This window comes from Centropristis striata, chromosome 1, assembly GCF_030273125.1.
Source record: "Centropristis striata isolate RG_2023a ecotype Rhode Island chromosome 1, C.striata_1.0, whole genome shotgun sequence".
Lineage (NCBI taxonomy): Eukaryota > Metazoa > Chordata > Actinopteri > Perciformes > Serranidae > Centropristis > Centropristis striata.
In genome coordinates, this window is record NC_081517.1 from 5,603,099 (window position 1) to 5,626,447 (window position 23,349).

Genomic DNA, 23,349 nt, shown 5'->3' on the forward strand with positions numbered 1-23,349 from the left:
TTTAACAGCCATGAGAGCTGATTTTACCTCGTGACATAATGTGCCTCTGGGCTCGGAAATTATTGTTTTCAGCTATGACAATTCTGGCCCACACTCAGGCCGTTAAAGAACATGTGGTTCTCTACTTTGCAGTTATCCAAGATTACAGTTCCCGCTTTCCTTGGCTGTCGTGTTGTTTATCTTCACAAATGTGTGCTCCAGTCATCTCCTGTTCTGTTTTTAATATGTGAAGCGGAGTCTTCTGGATGCTGTATCGTTAAAAAAAGCTGTCAGGAAACAGTATTGTTATGCCACTTTCAGCAGTTTCATGACCAAAAAAATTGTCAGGCTAACCAGGCAAATATTTCTGAGGCAGAAGTGACAAAAAGAATACTCAAAACAGGAGGAATCTTTTCCAGCTAAGATGTTGGTTTCCATGTGAGTGCCCATTTTACCCACACAATACTTTGCCTGTAGCTTGGGCACAGCAGGCATTACTCTCATTAAGAGACTTAGCCAGCTATACCGCTTCAGTAGGAGGCAATTACTCTGTTTCTTCAAATACTAAACAAACTGCACAGGCAGGAGGGCTGATTTGGACTGCTTATGCACATTAAACACACCCACATACACAAGCCATGCAGCTTAACCAACACATACACTTACAATAATATCACACACATACACGCAGAGGTCACGAGATGGGGAAATGCAGCTGAATTATTTAAAATCCCAAGAAATGCCTGAGTAAGAAAGAAGAGGAGTTGAGGGAAAAGGCAGCAGACTGGATTTATAAAGAAAGAGAGATATAGAGACAGAGCGAGAGAGCGACAGAGGAGGAGGAAAAAAAGTATGAGTCAGCAGTCTGCCAGAAACAGGGAGTTGAGAGACAGAGGAAAGGCTCACAGGATTTAGCTATCACTGGAGCTCTGACAAAAGAATTTCTGGGCTCAATTTACTGTGTGACTGTGCATTTGTGTGTGTGTGTGGTGTGTGTGTGTGTGTGTGTGTGTGTGTGTGTGTGTGTGTCATTTCCTCGGCACAGTGTATGTGAGGCCATCCAATTCTGAGGAATTTGTGTAAAACCACAGCAAAGCACTGGCTTCTATCTCTGTTGTAAAAGAGATTTGCTAAACAGTTTTGCTCAGAGCACAACGTAAATACTTTAATCTCAAAAGAATCGTTCAACATTTGGGGAAATGCGCTTCTTCGCTTCCTTGCCAAGTGTTAGATGAGAAGAGGAAACCACTATCATGGTTGTATGGTAAAGACAAAGCTACCACCAGCAATCAGTTAGCTTAGCTTAGCACAAAGACGGGAAACAGGAGGAACAGTTAGCTCGGCTGGGAACAAACGTAACAATACACTTTAGTTTGTGTACTGATGAAACAAACAAGATACAACTTAATATTTATTGTTACGTTTTAATAGATTTACCATGTTTACAGTGTGCTCTAAGCTAAGCTAACTAGCTTCTTAATCACAGGAGAAGATGTGCTGAGCAGGCCTATTGACCTTGCCTAGCCTAGCCTAGCATTGAGGCTGGGGAAACTACTATCTGGATGTATACTTATAATACACCTACTAACATCTCTCAAGCTTTCTGTTTAACATGTTCAGCTGTAAACAAACAGAAATGTAAAAAAGATAATCTGAGGTTTGTTATTTTGGAAGTCAGTGATCCTTGGTCTAGTCACAAATACATTGTTAGCGTAACTGTATCCCAAATTGGAAACCGTTCGGCTAAGATTCTATCAAAATTTCACATTAACTACTAATATAAATGATCATGTCATGCTTCCAATTAATTCAATGGTGTGAAACTAAAGTCTGACTTGTTATCTTCCGAACTGTATATTGTTTAAACCGCGTACGTTAGCCTCGGGTTTACCAGAGTCGGCTAAAGGACGCTAATGCCGGTGAATTAGCCGTGTGCTAACTGTATCCCAAATCAGACACTTGGATCTCCTCGCTGTAAAACAATGAGCTGCTGAGTTCTGGGTAAGCCAAATAAATACCACCGTTATCAACCAATGATATCAACACACCCGGACCGTACTTCTGTCCTTCACAATAAAATACAGTACAGTAAACATACAGATGTACTTTTAAGATTGTCGCCTGAGTGTCGCCCAAGCGTTCTTACTGCTTTCTCTGATCAGATTTACTTTCATATTATAATGAGACATGTAAATCTCCACGTACATACAGGACATTTCACACGCAGATTGTTAAATATGCAAAAATAAATTCTACCTAGACTGGTAGTGACGATCTTATTCGAAATGAAAACACCGGAAAGTGCGGCAATGCAGATGTGTCCGATTTCGGATACAGTCTCTATAAATAGCATTTAACTTATTGTACTAATATGTACTCATTTAAAATAAGTTATTTGTACTAATAACTTATTTCACAAATGGCAAACAATTTAAGTGAATCATTTTCATTACTCATGACTACATTTTGAGGAGAGAAAAGCGTGATGTTTCCCAGTCCTGATTCTAGGCTAAGCTAACTGCTTTGCTGCTCTATCTATCTATCTATCTATCTATCTATCTATCTATCTATCTATCTATCTATCTATCTATCTATCTATCCATCCATCCATCCATCCATCCATCCATCCATCCTTCCATCCATCGTCAATTGATCACAGCACTAACATGGCCTTTACATTAATATGGTGAATATGTTAGTAAATGGTTGCCTTTTTACACATCCGCTAGTTACAGAGCAACATCAGTAGCAACATTTGGATTTATTTGTGTCCAATAGACACTCTTCTTTCAGCTCTGTTTTGGTCTCACCAGCTTCTTAAGGAAATATCTGGTTGTTGTATTTTTGCTGCTTAATGCTGTACTATGTTCAACAGCTAACCTATTTACTAAGTTTAGCTTTCAACAACTTGGCACTGGCTAGCTGCTTTTGCTGAAATCAGCTGCCTACTGCAGAAACCACGCTGCTTTCAGAGTGATGAGAGTGACCCAGAAGAGAAAAGTTGTGGGCCAGAAAACAGTGAGCTGAAAGTTGCTGTAAAGCTCATGGCATACACATATTGATTTAAGCTTCTTAAATATACAGATACAATATTACACTGTAAGATACACAACAGTAAAACATCAGTGCTGCCTATGGTTTCTTGAATGTTTTAAGTGTTTATGTTATTAAAACTATAACTATAACACAATGAACCAGAGTGGATTGGTGAGGTTCAGCTTGGATGTCTAATGTTACAACTCCTTCTCTTGCAATGCCTGGGAGCCCAGAGAATATTTAGATGTGCTGCAATATTAAACACCTCTTTTAACAGGGGATTTATATTCACACCCAGAAATAATAAATGAGAAGTCTTTGAGGAAAAGGGGCACACTGTCCTCTACACAGTCTGCTGGGTTTGGTTTTTATGTTGTAATCTTAGCACTTCAGGGAGACCACAAGAGACACTGGAAACATCTTTTAGAGAGAAAGGATTGTGTGAACGAGAAATAGACAAGAGATGGAATTAAGAAACTAAAAGCTCGACAAAAAAAAGGGATGGACAGGGAGAGAGGCTGAAAAGTGTGAAAAATATCTCCCAGCAACACGTGCTGGCACGTGTCCATGCACTGAGTGAAAAAAAAGTCAAACATTATTTTTTAAAATCTTTTTACTGATCTTTCCTTAATGCTTTGTATAATCATCCTTTTCTCTGTTTTTGGACAGAAAGCTGTTTGGATGGACTAGAGGGATAAACAAGAGAGGAGTCCTCTGGTGTCTCACTTCAGTCCAATAACAGCTTTGAAATGACAGACAGAGCATCTCCAGAGAAAAACCCAATAAAAACACATCACACTTTGCCAAGAATGCCTGGAATTCCAGCCCTCATTAAATCCTCCAAAACAATGTGGCTTTTTTGAAAAATTTAATTTTCCGAGTAATAGCTGTCATAAAAAATACACAGACTGTACTTGCATGTACAAATTTGCACTTGAATGTACCATTTTATCACATTTGCGGAGGTGGAGGCTCAGTATAGGTTCCAGGAGGCACAATGCTCAACACAACAACACATGGATCTACTTAGCTTTTTCCAGGACTAATTGTCCAGTTGTGTAGCCTCATTGTGTGAGAGATGTTGCCTTCAGCTGTATTGTACTGTATGCTAAGATTGTGTGGGCGTCTGTGCATGTGGTGGGTTCAAAGACTTTCTTATTTTCTTTTCTCTCCTCTCCTCTTGGTAAGAACTAAGTTGCCTACAGTAGTTTTGGTCAGTTGGGTGCTGAGTCATGCAGTGAGAGTTGGATTCCAGACAGATGGAAGTAGTTAGGCCTGTACTACTGTAATGCCACAGTGTAACAGGATTTTTTTTTTAATTGAGTCCAATCTGTCTGTAGCTCTGCTGCCATGCCAGATGCCCCAGTCTGCACTCTGTGTCTTCAAAGTTCCTCCAACTCACAACTTTACTGTGAAAGAATCTCTGGAGATGGCTAGAGATTCAGTACTGTACTACACTGTTATGCCATTTTATCTTCCAATGTTTCTTATCTTACTTACTCCCTTGACCATACCAGAGCTGGCAGGCACACACACATCCAAAATCCAGTTGTGAAAGAAGCAGACGGATCTTTTAGTGAAGTAAAAACCATAGCACAGAGCAGAAATACTCTGTTAGATGGAAGTTTAGAGTTTGGCAATTAATAGCACAAAAGTTTTAGCATCACTTTATCCTTAAAATACTAAAAATAAAAGTAGTCTTGCAGAGAGGCATATAGAAAGCCAACAAAATGGCGTATTTCTGTAGGCCAACTCGGAAGATAGCATCACCATGGGGTCTAATCAGAATTTGCCTATTGGATTTTTGCATTGGATTTTGGATCATTGCAGAAAATAAGCTCTGTGGCAAACACACATTTATGTTGCTTACATGTTTTGTTCAGCAGGATAATCTTAACAAATCCCTTTATGATGTTTGAAGCGTTAATGCAGCAGACAGAAGTAAAAAGTGATAGCGAACTACACGCCAGTCGCTTGACGTCAACAACACTACTGTTAGCTTGAGACGGTCTCCAACAAGCTAACCAGCTGATTGTACAAGCTAGCAAAACCGCAGCTGAATAAATTGTTGATTAATATAATCTGCAATCTGCAAGAGTTTGCAAGAGCAGTGTTTCCCAACCTTTTTTGAGCCATGGCACATATTTTACATGAGAAAAATCACAAATGGCGCGCCACCAAACAAAAAAGTCACAAAAAGTATTTATAATGACATATAATGGAAATCTAGTCTCAATTTATTTACTCTGTGTGAAACCTGGGCCTGTTTAGTTGCAAAGTTGATATTCTTGCAGGAGACTCTCTTTTCTTAGTCTTTATAGTAGTCATGCTTGAAAAGCCCAGCTCGCATAGATAGGTTGTGGGGAAAGGGAGAATAACTGCTTTGTTTCCCAGAATAGGGAACTCCTTGGCAGAAGTCAGCCAAAAACTGTCAAAGGTTGATCAGCAAAGCTCAGCTTTAGACCACGCTTTTGTTTCAGTTCAATTCCTGCTCCTGCAAAGTCATGTCCCTTCCAACTGCAGTTGAGCTATATGGGTTCCTAATCCAGTCAAGGCAATCAGTGGAAAGTGAAGGGAAAGAACGTGACAACTTCTGCTCAAGACTTTGCAAATGTTTACCTATCTCACACAGTGCAGCACTAGATAGCGTGCTAACGTTAGCCGGCGATCAATAGCATGCTAGCGTTAGCGGGCTAGCAAGAATAAGACCGACTTGGTGCCATTGAGAGAGACCAACTAAAACGTGTATCATTCATTTATTTGATTTGTTTAATTGCAATGTGATTGATACAGGTTAGCGGGCTAACGCTAGCGGGCTAGCACACTGGAAAATGGCTCTGGTCGAAAAACCTTGTTAGAGTACCAATCAGGTGAAATTGGATAATTTTCCACGGCACACCTGATGATTTCTCACGGCACACTTGTGTGCTGCGGAACAGCAGTTGGATCACTGTGCAAGAGCACAAGGAAACAGGACTAGAGGCTGTAAGGCGACTAAGTGGGAGAGTTCCTGTCCGTCCAGCATGACGCCGTTAAATGTCCCTGACAACCACTCTAGTCTCATTTAGCCACTTCTTAGCAACTATATTTTTAAGGACACGTAAAAACCTGAAAATTCACATATGGGGTTATTTCATTGACTATAAATAATGGACGTAGTCACCATGACGTCACCCATTGGTTTGTTGACTGCCAGTTGGAAGCATCAAGTTCAGCGCAACATTCATCGCCATCTTGTTTCCGATACGGGCAGCAGACCATACCTGGACCGAGAGGGATCTGAGGACACTGACTACATGCCTCTCTACACCTCAACCTGACTGAGAGAAGTCACTGCTAATTCATGTTAGCATTAACTGAGATGTTAGTTTTGGCTAGCAGAAAACAAAAACAAAATGTACATTACTTACCTGAAAAATGAGCAGCGACTCCTTGAAGTGTCTGTTAGTCCAATCAAATGCTGAAAAAGACATTTTTTTCATTAAGTGAAAATACAGTGAAAGGGTCAAAGATGTGAGACCAAACTGGTAAACATGCTTTTTTATTTCTATATAATGTTTTATATAACTTTATTGACACGTTGCCATGGATATGCATTGTTCTGCTTCTTTTTTCCCTCTGAAATGTACAACAGTAAAAGTATATCATACCATGAGTGGGCCTACCTAAAGAGGTTTTTCTTTATAATAAAAAATACTAATAATAGTATGTTGGATTTTTCAAGGTGCCTTTTTACGAAACCCAAGGATGTTTTTTCACCGTAGGAAACATTACACTAACAAAGTAACAAACAAACAAGCTGAAAAAGGATAACTAGCTCAGTATTTGTCTCCGCTCCATCTCAGGTTTATTTGTGGCACATTAAATGCATGTGTTTGTTTGCAAACAGCAGCGAGATAATGATGATGATTAACATCCATTAAGAGCTGCTGATGGCGCTCAGAATGTCACCAGGTTCTGAGGTCACCGATGACTCACAGCTTGACATTACATAGGGCATTATAATAATAATAATATAATGTCTCTCAGTCCTTATCTCTTTCGCTCTCTGAATAATAAACAGAGCATCATGGGAACATGTGACTGAGCTGAAGGTCCATTATTCCCTATGGATGTCTTTCCTGGAGGGCAAAGGTCCCTGAACCTACCGCAGCCTCTTTCCAGCCATGAAACAGGGCTGAAAGCATGAGCAAGCCCCCTCCGCCTGAACTAACGCCATCCTATGATCAGTATTTATTATATACATATCTTAATCAGCTTTATCAGAAATGGTCTGTGAGTGATTTGATCAGTGCTGGCAACATAAGCCTGTATTTTCTCTTTTAATTTCATTTTGCCATGTTCAGGACATTTCTGGGCATCAGCCTTTGGGCAAAAAGCTGTGAAAATAATGAACATCGTGCCAAAAAAGATGACAGAGCTTGTTCCAAAACAAGACTGAATCTTGGGTTTGCTTTCATTTGTGTTGAGCCTGGGAGAAGGGGCCAAATTTGAATGTTGTGTTAACAATCAGCAAGCAACAGCCCCTGCATTGTTTCGGAAAAATAATTTGCGACACCACTCTAAAATTTTATGGCTTCCTCCTTGGTCCAGGCTTAACCTTTCCAGAAAGTTTGATTAAAATTGGGCCTGTAGTTTATCAGTAATCCTGCTGACAAAGAGACAAGCATGAGCTCCTTGCTGAAGAAAAATCTCAGAACTTTCATCAGATTTTAATAGAAATCCCGCTAAATCCACAGAAATAAGGGGAATTGTCTTTATCCAACTTAAAACTGAATAGAGCTCATATAAAAGCACATGTACCGATATCTCTCATGTGAATTGAGCTCACTTTGGCTGAAAATTGTGTGTCAATGTATGATTCCATCACTGATAGTAAGAAGTTGATAGAGAAAATACGCTGGGATTTATGCATTTGATTTTGGAGCATTGCAGAAAATAATCTCTGTGGCAAACACATATTTATGTTGTTTCCACGTTTTGTTCAGCAGGATAATCTTCACAAATCACTTTTATGATGTTTGAACAGTTGATTTCCATTTCAGTTTGGATAATCTATTCAGTAAATAGCACTTGGTTCCATTTAATACAGAATATTTTGTACCTCAGGTTTGTTGATCACATCAGTCTATTTGTTCATAAAATGTTGGGCCTGTTTATACTGACAGGGACAGGATATACAAAACGCAGGCTGCAACTCATTACAAACAGATTTTGTTGTGCAACTGTATAACATCCAGTTTTTAGATGCTTAACACTGCCCTCTACTTTAGCCAGTCAGAAACCACAGCTACATGTGGATTTCTGCAGCCATGCTTCACATATACATTTGGCTTTTAATCTGAGCATCAGATGCCACGTCAGGGCCAAATTATTATACCCAACTCGCCATCTAGTGGTCCATCTGGGAATCATAATTTGCCTTTAACCCTCTGGAGTCTCCAAAAGCTCCAAATCCAGACTTCCTCATCACATCCAGACTAGAAAACAAAGCAGCGTGGAGCCCTACTGTAAATTTACCTCTAAAGTTCTGGCTGTAAACTCCATGAGGCCAGTTTCAGTTTGATGATGATATACCAAGTAAAACTGGAGACAAGCTCAAATATATTTAGTATAAAATGATAGAACTGGATGGAACCCTCTTATATGTTAGATTTGACACCTTTGTTCACATTTGCAACATTTAAAATTCATTATTGAGCATGATAGTGTTTTGAAAGTAAAAAAAGATTCAAAATCACATTTTATGTTGGACTAAAAGGCTAAAAAAAAGACTCAAAATGACCAAAAAAAGACACAAAATGACCAAAAAAGACACAAAATGACCAAAAAAAGTCAAAAATAGACACAAAATGACTAAAAGATACACAAAAAGACACAAATTGACAGAAAATGACTTACAAAGACACGAAAATGATTCAAAAATGGACAAAATAGCCCAAGACTCCAGAGAGTTAATTTAAACCAGATTTACTTAATTTGGCCCCTAGATGGCGATGCATGCATTGGTGATTGGTCCATGGCATGAACAAGGCCTTGTGGAAATATTCTGTATATGTTCCATTGTAGATTGGTGTATTTCATGCATGCATATCTCTTATTTTAGCATAAACAGGCAGTGTGGGATGTTTTGACTGGTGTGAGCTCAGTGACACAGTTTTCATTTTGTCTGCATAAGGACAAACAGCTGTGTCCCCCGTCTGCCCCACAGCCTCTGCTTTTACAATATGTCTTGGCAACGTGAGAAAACTCCACACACACTCTCAAACAACTGGGTCAGCCAGCACACACACACACACACACATACATACACACACACATTCTTGTACTTCTATCTTTGTGAGGGCCCTCATTGTAACAGTGAATTCCCTTGCAAGCTTATAATAGTTTTGGATTTTTCATTAGTTTTAGTTTTAATTTTGTTGAGAATTTTTGTTTTCAAATTCATTTAGATTTAATGAGTTTTTAGAGTGAGTTTGCTAGTTTTACTTTATTCATTTTAGTGTTAGTTTTGTTTTTTTGTAATGGGGTATTTGTTGGGTGGGAGATTAAAAGAGGTCACAGTAAATTTTGCTTTTATTTCCTTTGCCTTATCCATCTTCATTATGTATGAAAAAAGTTGACAGACAAAAATGAAGGACATTTTCACTATAACTTTAGTTAGTTTTGTAACCACACAATACAGTTTCAGTTAATTATCATCATCATGTAACCTTTAACCCTTAAAACAAAGTCTGAAATCTCAAAAAAGCTTTTAAAGAAGTGAGGACCTGCCGAAATGTCCTCACTTTGCAAAAATGTCCTCACTCTGTTGGTTAAAAACGTGTTCTGGTCCTCACTATGTAGGAAGTACAAGAACACACACACACACACACACACACACATACAAACAGACACAGACACAGACACATGTTAAAGAGACACATGTTAAAGAAAGAGACCTGCTGGGTGATGTGGTAGTAATTTGTCCAGTGTTGAAATCTCTTATTGTTTTCCTATTTTCCCATTTGTTCCTGATCATTATCCTTTTTTTCCCACCTTCCTTCTGTCTGTCACAGCCAATGGTAACATGCCACAGTCTTTACTCCAATAAGCATGAAGGATCGTCTGTCTGGGTCCAGTTTATGCACCGTGCACAAACACCAGGTGGGGTCATTTTTAGGTAATGTCATCAGAACAGGAGACAAATCAAGAGTCTTCTGTCTGTCAAGCCATCAAGAATAGGAGTTCGCTCAGGTCAACTATACATAATAGTATTTTATTTTGAGGCCACTGTTGCCAAGCTGTCATTTCAAGCCACATTTGGTCTAAAAACACCAACAAAGCGGCCCCAAGAGGATTTTCTGTCCTTAACTTCAAGGTTCAGAAAACATTACGCATGAGGATTTCCATTACCAAAACAGGCCAGGATGAAAGTGAGCGTTCCAGTAACAGGACTCTGTTCGGTGTGTGTATCTAGGTGTCAGCTTAGGTTTGTTTAAATTAGGAGAATGTCTTTCCAAGGCAGAGTGGGAGGGAGGGAGGAGGGAGGAGGAGGTATAAACAAAAGGAGTGGAAGCTGCCGTCTGGGCAGATGGACAACATCTGCAGAACAGACAAATACAGACCAGTGTACAACCTCAGGAGCTTTTATTCTGAAATAGTTTGAGCCTTGTATTATATATAGGGCTGGGACTCGATTAAAAAAAATAATCTAATTAATTAGAGGTTTTGTAATTAATTAATCGAAATTAATCGCATTTTAATCACATATAAATATTTGACCTGAGAACAGTGAGAAGTCATTTTTTTCACATGGATTTTTAGTATACCATTGAGTACATAATAAACAAAATATTGTTTATTTTTGTTCAAGTCCAACAGACCAGTGCAATTTTTGCCATTAAGTGTAGCAATAGCATATTTAGAAATATAGTACATTTCATAAATCCAGGTAGCCTATAGGTAGGTCGACCTTCTGTAAACTAGAATACTTTGGTTTTTGAAGTAAAACACAATCCACGCTAGCTACTACACTAGCCGCTAGCTGCTATATGTTTAGCATTGAGGTGATACTTGAGGCTGGATGTGCTGCGGTGATATGTGAATTCCTTGTTGCATAGCAACACAACCATGCACTTATCGACGCCTCCATCCGTTGGTTTTTAGTAACTAAATGTCCCATCATCCACGGGGCCAACCAAAGGTCTCATCAGCTTCTTCCTTCATGTTCACTGTGGTTTGTTGTTGTCTGAACTCATGAACGCTAGTTGGTGCTCCAGTATAATCGGTCCGCCTGAAACTCATCCAGTGAGAAACGTTCCGCGGTGCAAAAATAAGTGTGATTAAAATGCGTCAATTTTTTTAACGTGTAAATTTTTTTGTAATTAATTCATCTTGATTAACGCGTTAAAGTCACGGCCCTAATTATATACAGTGTAATATATTGTCCTCTGCAGGGTTTTGAGTATTTTAATATTGTAATAAACTTGCAGTGTTTCTTTTTCCTGTAACACTGAAATTTCAATTTACAATAATATTATGTTACTTCTTTCAGTTTTACTAGGATAATGTAATGGCTAACGTGTGGCCATTGAGAGGTTGTGTTCATTCTTGTACTCATTTCTTCTATGTTTTTGTTGATGCCTGTTGTCTTTGTTGTTGTATGTCTGTAAATTGTTGAGTGTTTTGTTTTGTAATGTAGTTAAGAACCCCCTCGAAAATGAGAGGATTCCTCTCAAGGGGTTTATCTACTCAATAAAATTTATATATATATCTGTTGGACAGACAAATACAGACCAGTGTACAACCTCAGGAGCTTTTATTCTGGAATAGTTTGAGCCTTATAGTATATACAGTGTAATATATTTTCCTCTGCAGGATTTTGAGTATTGTAATAAACTTATTAAACAGACTCTGACTGATAAAACATGCCCAAAAATGTAGCAAACAGAATTCCTTCAAACAAAATATACATCATCAGACAGCTAACAGCTGCACATGCTTGGTAATGTTTTAACCTGAAAACACTTCAGTTCATTACTCCATTTATGGCTTCTTCATAACTCCTTGAATTATATTTCCCAGGGCCAGATGATGTTCTTCAGTGTACTAGAACCTGAGGGTGGATGTTGAACAGTAAGTCATCGTTGCCTCTGCGGATCTGAAGCAGTAGAGGCTGGTCACGCTGCAGCACCGCGTGGATGTCTTCAGGGGTGTGGACAGGTTGTCCATTTAATTTGACTATAACGTCTCCTTCCTTAAGCCCTCCACTGACACACAGAGGAAAAATAAAAACTAATCAGTGATTTGCTCGAGGGCCAGTGGTGTAAAAAGTATTCAGTTCCCTTACTTCAGTAAAAGTACTAATAGCACACTATGAAATTACTCCACTACAAGTAAAAGTCCTGCATTCAAAACTTACTGAAGTAAAAGTACAAAAGTATGAGCATTAAAGTGTACTTAAAGTATCAAAAGTAAAAGTACTCATAATGCAAAATGGCCCCATTTATTTATAGATTGCTTTATATATTCTAAATCTATTATTACATTATTTATATTGATGCATTTATGTAAACAGTGTTATTTAAGTTAAGTTTACACAGTTTACATTAAGTTAACACAGGCCTCATATTACCTACTTAATATACTGTCATGAAGTTTAATAAAAAATCTGGTAACGCTTTATAATAAGGTCCTTAATAACCATTAATTAATAAGTAATAAGGCATCGTTCTCGCTTTAGATCCGGTAGTTGCAAAAAGCATAGTTAACTTATAGTTAACTTATAATAGAGGAGCAATAAAGTATATTTTAATATCAATAAGCAAACAAAATAAGATTAATAAAGGCATGGCAAAGACATAATGGGTGGGTCATGGGTGTTTGTAATGTCATTATTAACACTTATATAAGCTTATAAACACACAATAATGTTAATAAGCATCTTGCAAGGACTTATCATGGCCTTATTACTTGTTAATTAATGGTTATTACAAGGACCTTAATATAAAGCATTACCAAAAATCTTTAAAAAAAGTCACTTTAAATTGATCATGTTTTTTCATTTCCCAAAAAGATAAGCTCAGGAAAAAGTTGGGTCGGGTTAAAGGGGAGAGACCTTTGTCACCAAACTATTCTCATCTCCTAACAGGCTGATGTTAGTAAAGAAGTCCAGGGTTAGTATTCACATTAGATTGATCTACTATCTCTACACTCAAGTTAAGATTAGAGAAAAGATTCAGAAATGGAAACAGGCACGTCAATTCACTGCACACAAACCATGTAGTTACTGTTACATCCAGTGTTGGAAGAAGTATTCAGATCTCTTACTTCAGTAAAAGTACTACTACCACACTGTGAAATTACTCCACTACAAGTAAAAGTCCTGCATTCAAAACTTACTGAAGTACAAGTACAAAAGTATCAGCATCAAAATGTACTTAAAGTATCAAAAGTAAAATTACTTGTTATGCAGAATGGACCCACTCAGATTGTTTTTTTTATATATTCCAAATATATTATTCAATTATTTATATTGATGCATTTATGTAAGCAGTGTTTTAATTAAGTTAATACAGGCCTCATTTTAACTACTTAATATAATGTTCTTTAAAAAAGTCACTTTAAATTGATCATGTTTTAAAAAAAAATCTCGACCTGAAAGTAACTAAAGCTGTCAGCTAAATGTAGTGAAGTAAAAAGTTCAATATTTGCCTCTAACATAAAAATGCATTTGACTTGCTTACATAAAATGGGAATACTCAAGTAAAGTACAAGTATTGCAAAATTGTACATAAGTACAGTACTTGAGAGAATGTGCTTAGTTACATTGCACCACTGTCGAGGGCTGAATTATAATGTTAAATATGCACACTTTAGAAGAAAAGTAAGAATTCTGGTGATCTGGTCCAATTTAAACTGTTTTATGTCTATGACACAACAGGAGAAGAAATGTTTTGCCAGAATAATATTTCTTAGTTCCTTAATGATTTTTTGTTGTTGTGAAACAGGTAGGGAAAAAATAGTAATGCTACCAGCAGATTAGCGCAGATTTAAATGCAGTTCTAGCTAAAAGAAAGACATGACAGTAATAGTAGATTGTGTTTAAAGTGCATGGAGAGATTTAAACTCACCAGGATAAAGCATGAATGCTTTTAGCTCTACTTTGGAGTAGTGATGCACTGCAACCTCTTGTGGCCAAAATTAGTGTTACATCAACAAACATGGAGAAAAAAAAATTCACCTGCTGAAATGTGTTCTTCACATGTTTAACAGATAAAAAAAATAAAGTTGAAAAAAAAAACCTTTGGCAAAAAACATTTTTCCCCACTTGTTCCCTACAATTGAATAAGGGGACCTATTATGACCATTTTCAGCTATTTTATGCTTGTATTTTGGATTTCTACTCGAACAAAAACAATTCTCATACTGCCTATTCTGCCCTACAGAGTCTAACTGCAGTAACTACGCAAAAGGTAAAACTGAGAAGAAGTGCTTTAAAGTTTTTTTTGTATATATATATATTAATAAAAAAACAATCTTCAAAATCCATTTTAAAATGTAATTACATTATGGCATTTAAAGAACACTGAAGTCGGAGTGCTACTTTGATGAATTGTTCTCTCTTTCTTCAGTTCTCTCTCTCGCTCTCTCTCTTTCTCTCTCTCTCTCTCTCAGTTTTTTCATGTGTGTGTGAACATACTTTTCTGCTGCAGTGTCAGGTATGACCTGCTGCACCAAAACTCCACTGCTGACTTCAGGTAAGTCTGGATTCTGATGTTTCAACTCTGCCACTAGACTGAGACACACACAAACACAATATTAACACAATTGTTGCGCTTATAAGAATACCGAAATTTACCGATTTAACAGAAAGCTGAATGAATGCTCAGGCTTTGTCATAAAAGTTACAATCTATAATGTGTGTGGAAGTTGCAACTCACTCTTTGGTGACAGTAAGCATCCTGATGCCTAAGAAACGCCTCTTCACTCCTGACACGTCTGAAAAATACAGAAAAGAATGAACTTAATCGTGTAGAAAGCTTGTGACCTGTCGTGGAACTGTGATGACAACAGACGCTCTCACCTGCATCAGACTGAGGCTCCTCTGTAAGTCTTCTTTGTAGCTTTTTCTTTTCTGTCACAAAAACAACAACTGGGATAAGATTTAGTGAGAAATAAACAAGAAAATATCTGGGAAAAAGCACACTCAATTTTCATTTCGACATTTTCTCGTGACTTTGACTTTTTTTTTCCTCATTTTGACTTTTTTTCATGATTTTTTTTCTCATTTTGACTTTTTTCTTGTTATTTTTACTTTATTCTTGTAATTTCAACTTCTTTCTTGAAATTTTCGACTTTATTCTCCTCATTTTGACTTTTTTCTTCTCATTCTCATTTTGACTTTATTCTTGGGACTTCGACTTTTTTCTCATTATCTCACACACAGAGACAGACAGACACAGACAGACAGACAGACAGACAGACACACACACACACACACACACACACACACACACACACACACACCAACACCTGCTTTATTATCTAACAGGACTTTGTCCTCTTTTCCATTTTGAAAATTGTAATCTAATAATGTATGGGTGACAGTCATGGGCCAGAATCAAGCAAACTCGTTAGCTCAGTGATCTAGCTAAGAGCTTTGACCTCTGACCTTTGCTGTGTTTGTCCTGTGACTCTGTGAGGAAGCGGCTGATTCTGTCTGAGGGGATAGCGAAGGAGATCCCTGCTGTCACTTTCAGAGTGTTGATGCCGATCACCTCGCCATCCTGAAAGAAATTTCAGGAAAGTTAAAATTCCTAATGAAATTAATCATCCTAATCATATATTGTTCAAGTGTTGGTGTATATTAAGGCCATGACATTCAATATTTAGAGGTTAAATAATTATTATGTGCATTTTAGCAAGAAATTCAGACTGAATTGCCATTTTGTTTTTGTTTGTTTTTGTTTTTGTAGAATGCAGCTTAATGCACTTCCTGGTTTGCCTCCATGCTCAGACCAGGAGGTTGCCGCCTGATCCAAATATGGTCACTTCCGGCTTGAAAAAGGCCAATATGGCGACGGCCAAAATGCCAAACTCAAGGCTTCAAAACAGTATTCTACAACTTAATGAGAGGGCTACATCCACTTCTTTTATACAGCATATGGAAATATGATAATATAGTGTCACATATATTGTGATTTATACATTTTCAGCCTAATCATGTAATAGAATTTTATAATCTTGGGGTCAGAAGGCCATGTTGTTGCTTGAAATATTTCCAATATTGATTAATTTTGATGTGTTTGTATTATAATAAAATATAATATGAATTATACAACATTGTGGACCTTTGAATAACCCCACTGAATAATCAAAACATCCATACTCACCAAGTTAACAAGAGGTCCTCCAGAATTTCCATACTTCTCATCATCAGAAGAAATATGAGACAGAGACAATTACATCATTGATTTTTACACATAATGTAAACAATAATAAATCATATACAACAACAACAGGCAGTGAAAAATGCGATAATTTGGGAAGAATAAAAATAAAATAAAATAAAATAAAATAAATAAATAAATCATAATTCGAAATACAATAGGGACCTCGCAGGTCGTTGCCTGCTCGGGCCCTAACTAAAAACTAAAATTATAGTGAAATGACCATCGTCATATTTTTCATACATAATGAAGATGGATAAGGCAAAGGAAATAAGGCAAAAAACTAAAACTAACACTAAAACAAATAAAAACTAGGGGTTCGGGATTTTAACGATTTAATTAAGATTAATTAATTACACAAAAAAACGTGTTAAAAAAATGTACGCATTTTAATCACACTTATTTTTGCGTTTGTGTGTATCTCTGTGTGTCTGGTCTCACATTAATAATAGCGTCAGTCTGGATGTAGTCCATGTCTGAGTCCTTGATGCCCAGCTCCTTGCCGTCTCTCTGAGCCGTGCTGACGATGCCGGTGGTGACGGTGTTCTGCAGGGCGAAGGGGCTGCCAATAGCAACCACAAACTCCCCTGGTCTCAGATCAGCTGAACGGCCCAGAGACAGCACGGGAAGCTTCTTCTGCTCCCATATGGACACACAGGAATCAAACAAACACAGACGGAGACATATTGGGCATGATGCACAAAGGGAAAAATGCAAAAGATGAAGGCTAAAACACATTTGGGAAAGATAGAGACAGAAAGAGAAATGATAGAGAGTTGAATGCTTACAAAACTGTCCAAGTATTTGAGATATGGGTGTGAGAATACACACATCAGCGCGGCGTCTCTGAGTAACAGAGCTGCTGTTTAGGAAAGTATTCCCGCTATGAATGTCTAGCAGAAAACTGTCAGAGCTTGGCACAAACACGTGTCAGGATGTGGGCTCTTGTGCAACAGTGCAGAATGCTTTTTATATTAAGGTCAAGACATGTCTGGAATATAATGCTTTTTATAACCCTTTGATGCACAACATGGGTCTAAAATGACCCTCATTCATTCCCCATGTTATTTAATGCTGCTGTGCATTTCTGTGCTCTATCTTTTGATGTCAACTTATTTTATGATTGAATATTTTAAGTATTCTTTAAATATCTTGTTTTTGATAACAACAGATCATTATTTTCATTTTGCCTCTCATACTTTATGAAGAAATTAAGGTTTTGTATTATTACATAGCAAACTACTTGGCTGTAGTATTTAGCTAAGCAGCTTGCTAAGCTAACTACTTAGCTAACTTCTTCGCTAAGTAGCTTGCTAAGCTAACTACTTGGATAAGTATTTAGCTAAGCAGCTTGCTAAGCTAACAGTATGTTTAAATAAAACATATTTTGGTTAAGGCATGGAGTGGAAAAATAACTCATTCAGTTGAAATAATTTGCTGACAGCTTCGTCCCGGAGCCAGTCCAAGGCATAAGCAAACTAAGCGAATGCTTAGGGCCCCGTGGCCACTAGGGGGCCCCCAAGAGAAAATAAATATAATATATTTTCCTTTTACTTACTTATTTTTTGCACATTGCTATTGCAGTTTTTTTGAAGCAATAAATTACTCTTTTACAGTAAATACTATGCTTTACCAATTGGAATATTGTGTAAATCCACCCCAGGTTGCTCTTGTAGCTGAATGTGCAACATTTGAGATGAAAAACAATATGTGGACATCATTCATCATTAATTCATTGGTATTATTTGTATTATTATTGCATTGGTATTATTTATGTTATTAACCCTTTATCGGGTGAAGAACCATATTTGGTAACTTCAGCAGATATCCAAAAGAAAAAAGAAAAATATTTCGAGAAAAAAGTTGCAAATTTACTAGATTAAAGTGGCAAATCTACAAGAAAAAAAGTCGCAGATTTAAGAGATTTAAAGAGGCAAATCTGCCTGGAAAAAAGTCACAGATTTACGAGAAAAAAGCTTTTTTCTCGCAGATTCACCACTTTAAATTTCATAAATCTGCGAATTTTTTCTCGTAGATTTGCCACTTTAATCTCGTAAATTTATTTCTCAAAATATTACCCCCCTCCCCTGGGTCCGTGTGTTTTTTTTTACACATTCTGGCAGTCTGCAATATCCTCCAATATTCTCTAGGGTTGAGATTTGGATTTTGCAAGTATTTCAATGAGTGCCATATTCAGGGTTAACTGGACCACTGACAATGGGACAATGTGAACAACACTGCCGCTGTCGCAATGAGTTCATAGTAGGTGTGTGAATGATCAACAATCAATATTAATGGCAGGAATAAAGGGCCCCAAATTTAGAATTTTGCTTAGGGCCCCATGCAGGCTTGGGCCGGCTCTGATCGCCCCCCACCCAGTTCAGAATATGATACCTGGACTGGATGTGAATGCACCAGTGCTGAGTGTGTGCATGCTCTCACCTGAGGATGAACTTTGATGGTGGCGATGTCTGACTTCCTGTCTACGTCTCTGACCGTGGCCTCGTACGCGTCGCCGTCGTGGAGCTGCACACGCAGCTGTGGCCTCCCCGTTACCGCGGCAGCTGTGGTTACCACGTGAGCGTTGGTCACAATCACACCTGAGTGACTCACGATGAAACCAGAACCACTGGAGAGACGCATGTGGCGACTGAACAGAGGATGTCTGGAGATCAGAGAGAAAGAGGAGACATAAATAATCGCTGTGAAATCTACAGTTATTTACTGTATAATTCACCATTATTACCAATATTATTCAAAATTCATCACTGTGTTTGATTTTTACAGTATAGTGCTGTATAATTTACAATAGAAATCGGTCCTTGTGACAAAATAACACTAGTCAAAGCATTACTGTGGAAAATCACAGTAGTTAAAACATTACTGTAGAAAAAACACAGTAGACAGTGTAGTACTGTGAAAAGTACTGTGAAAAGTACTGTATTTTTCCATTTTTATCATAATTTTGATCAGAATCAGTCCTATACAAATGCTGTTTAAATAATTAACTTAAAGTAAAGTTTCATACAAAACACAGTATGGAAATCAATTGTAATACAATAAATGTATTAATATTATTTCTTTAGTGTATAGAGTAATTGCAATTACTAGTTGTTTCTATAAAATATCATTATTTCTATAAAAAGTAAATGATGAATTTATTATTAAATTAACAGCATTGTTTACTGTGCTGTATTGCCATATACAGTACCATTAAAAATCACAATGTTTAACTGTTTTTTATTCTTACTGTAAACAAATCAGTACGGTAAACACAACTAAAAAAATAGTGTTTAATTGTTTTTTATTTTACAGTAAAGAAACCAGTACTGTAAATAAAACTAAAATCACAGTGTTTGGTTTTTATTTTACAGTATAAAAAAACAGTACTGTTAAAAAAATACAGTAGTTCTACTGTAAATAATAACAACAGTAAGTTATTTGTTAATTGCTGCCAATAAGTTAGTGTAAAAAATCACAGAAGATTCTTTACAGTGCATGTATGACCCAAAATAATGAGAGATTTAAATGTACAGGGACACACTTCTGTGTTGCTCTCTGCTAAGACTGGTTTGTGTCTTTTAAACAACACACACACACACACACACACACACACACACACACACACACACACACACACCTTATGAACAGTTCAATGTGGACAACAGCAGGTGCTATTTTCTCCACTACGTCAGCGATGAAGTTGTACTTGTAGCGAGGGCTGCTGGGATGGACCAGAGGACGACCTGTAGACATGAAGAACACACTGCATTAAAATAAACACACACACACACACACACATTCTTGTACTTCTATCTTTGTGAGGGCCTTCATTGGAATAGTGAATTCCCTTGCAAGGTTATAATAGTTTTGGAATTTTCATTAGTTTAAGTTTTAATTTCATTGTGAATTTTGTTTGCAAATTTAGTTAGTTCTAATTAGTTTTTAGAGTGAATTTGCAAGTTTTAGTTTGGTTTTTTTTTTTTTTAAATGCTCTAGTTTTAGTTTAGTTTTTATCAGTTTAATTTTTTGTAATGGGGTATTTGTTGGGTGGGAGATTAAAAGAGGTCACAGTAAATTTTGCCTTTATTTCCTTTGCCTTACTCATCTTCATTATCTATGAAAAAAGTTGACAAAGACGAAAATGAAGGACATTTATATATATCATATATAAATAAAGTTATCAGTGTAAATAAAACATGTGTATTATCAATAAATAGATGGACTCCAGAGGGCTAAAAGGTGAAAAAAAAGTTGTTCACCTTCATTTGAACAGGTTTTATTACTTATTTTTTCTTGAAATTAGGCCTAATTTAATATATTTGACTAAAATTGACCAATAAGGTGAAAAAAAAAGTTGGTCATATTTTTTTTCTACATGTCCTAAAACCAGTCTTTAGGGTTTAGGTGATTTTTAAAAGAGTCCCCAGAATGAGCAGACCAGAGCCTCCCTACCTGCTCCTGAAGGTGCACACGGTCCTTTGTGCGCCTGGTTAACTGCGGCTCTGCCCTTCTGCTCAGCTTTCCGGCTGGCCACCCTCATCTTACACACGTTACCGTACGTTTTACCGTCGCTTCCACACACTTCATGCTCCATCTTACACCGGCAGACCCCCTTGGAGCCTCGCCGCTTCCCCGCAGCGAGCAGCTTGCACTCCAGTCCATCCCCGCAGGGCAGGTCGTTTTTGCGGCCGCAGGGGTCTCCCTCCCTCGGTGAACACACCAGGCAGCAGTTACATCTGTCCGGGACGTACCCTCCGGGACAGCTGGGGCTCGGACACGAGTTCACGTCGCAGCGGGAGCCGCACTTGTCAGAGCGCACAGCTCCGGTCCAGTCGTGCGTAAAGAGGAACGCTGCTGCCAGTAACAGTAACTGCATTGTGATTAACTTTTAACAGCCAGAAAGTTCAAATTGATTTTTTTTTTTATATCTCCATATTAAAATATTTCTAATTAAATGTTCCTTTGTGTCCAAATATACAAATTAAACCATACACACTCTCCACTAGTCACTTGACTCCGCTGATGTTTGGAGCTGTTTGGAGACTGCTTGGCTCTGTGAAGCTCTTGTTCTCAGCTCTCTGGAGATGAAACATTGTCGAGTCATCAGTGCTGCATATTTTGACAGCCTGGTGCCTGAACATCAGTGTGAGCAAGTGATCCCAGAGCCTGAGGCGAGCTGGAGCCAAACACACACTCATGACATAAAACTGATGGTGTGCGCCATCTAGTGGGGGCAAAACACATGACAGAGACATTTAATAATAATAACTTTAATAATTATTAATCGCAAAATGTTGCATATTCAACTAGAAGACTGAGCTAGGGTTGATTTACACATCGTTCCAAATGGTAAAACATTATATAAAAAAAAACTATAATATGTATATTTAAGTAAAAGTGGCATCTGGTTTATTACTTTTGGCTTCAAAAAACTGCAACAGCAATGTGCAAAAATAAATTGTAGTGCAAGAACAACAATAAAGTGCAACAACAAATAAAATCACTTAGAAATATCTATATATCTATACATATCATATAACATCTTTACTTCTTGAATAAGTCAACCAGCTCCGCTTGAGTTCAGTGATGTGGCCCCTAACCAGGGCAAAGCATTTTTGGTTGAAAAAAACCAACAACTTAAAAACAGAGCGCTGTGCCATCAGTGTCTGGTTTATTAAACTTTGGAACTGATAAACACATACAAAATTCAAACATTTGAAAAAAACAAACAAACGATTTCAAACATTTTAAATGTTAATAATCCATGACTAAATTTATTGCAAATGTATCTCAAAACTAAAATGTTGTGATTCAAACTAATGTAGTAAAAACAGTGGGCATACAACCATTTAAAACTAGAACTGCTACGCTTCAACCACGACTCCGTCTTTGAGTTTTCACGTTTTTAGGATAATTAAATTGAATAGCCCACTGAATATAAAATTCATTTTCTGAACTTATACTGATATTTTCCTAAAATATTTATTAAATAATTATTTTTAAAGGATTTTTGCAAGGATGCTACTTTTTAAATGTATATTTTGTAATCTCACGTTCTGGATTTCCACGCCTGACTCATCTCATCTGGAAGTCTATTTAGCCTACCTATCTTTAGGAGTTTTAAAGTGGCTACAAGGTTCGATTTTCCAATAATATTCTAATAGTCTCCAGCAAATATCAATGTTCAATGTGTATGTGCTGGATGGTGTGGTACCTTATGAAAAGTAAGTGGCATGGGCACTGCACTAGTATGAAGAGAGAGAAAAAACACCTAACCCTAAAAAAATTCTAACAAAAGGTTTCTCAGCTGTTTTTTGTAGTATTAGATGTCCTATTGAACATACCAAAAGTTGGACAAAATCTGACAACTAGTAAAGGTGTAATTTTCAAGATGGCGTCCAAGATGGGCAGGAAGTCACCAACACTAGGCAAAGTGATATGAGAAAGGAGAAATATGCAATTACTTAAGGGAAATTGTGCTTTTTTTTGCATAAATATGCTTGTAACCAATTGCTTTAATATATATTTGTATGTGTTATCACTTGTCTATCATGCAAATATGCTAATTAGAATATTACATGACCAAAACATGTATCGGGCCCCAGTATTTCTGGTCTAGGACGAATACAAATAGTATTTTGCAGTCTTTTCCAAATGAAACAGCTTTGGCATTTTGCGCCACAAAAAAGCTCACAAAATATAATTTCCTGGCCCTTTTCCATCTGGAAAAATATATTCCTACTGATTGGTGAGTAAAGCTTCATTTTTTGATAGTTTTATACTCTTAGACTGTTCAAGACATTCATTTCAATGGGTCGTTGGTTCAATGGTACAATGTTTCCTACAGGCACCATTCAGGCAAGAAACCGGTTAAAAAAGTTCCTTTTATAATGTTTTT

General features: G+C 37.3%; 1 protein-coding gene across 1 annotated transcript; it reads right to left on the minus strand.

Moving 5' to 3' along the window:
- Nucleotides 1–11,812: 11,812 nt before the first annotated feature.
- Nucleotides 11,813–21,361, minus strand: htra3a (HtrA serine peptidase 3a). Its single transcript, XM_059358289.1, has 10 exons — nucleotides 20,904–21,361; nucleotides 20,089–20,194; nucleotides 18,891–19,113; nucleotides 16,890–17,084; nucleotides 16,392–16,424; nucleotides 15,671–15,785; nucleotides 15,083–15,133; nucleotides 14,940–14,997; nucleotides 14,699–14,794; nucleotides 11,813–12,266 (listed from the first exon to the last, which is right to left on the minus strand). Exons 1-10 carry the CDS (start codon nucleotides 21,325–21,327, stop codon nucleotides 12,098–12,100), a joined length of 1,470 nt encoding a protein of 489 aa, XP_059214272.1. The 5' UTR covers nucleotides 21,328–21,361; the 3' UTR covers nucleotides 11,813–12,097.
- Nucleotides 21,362–23,349: the final 1,988 nt, after the last annotated feature.

Bases quoted from the DNA above. Each gene is read 5' to 3' on its own strand.
- htra3a (XM_059358289.1), bottom strand. From the start codon at position 21,327: ATGCAGTTACTGTTACTGGCAGCAGCGTTCCTCTTTACGCACGACTGG. The intron at 20,195-20,903 runs GTAGGGAGGCTC...TCATGTCTACAG, and splicing joins GTGTGCACCTTCAGGAGCAG to GTCGTCCTCTGGTCCATCCC. The intron at 14,998-15,082 runs GTGAGAGCGTCT...TGTATTTTTCAG, and splicing joins GGAGCCTCAGTCTGATGCAG to ACGTGTCAGGAGTGAAGAGG.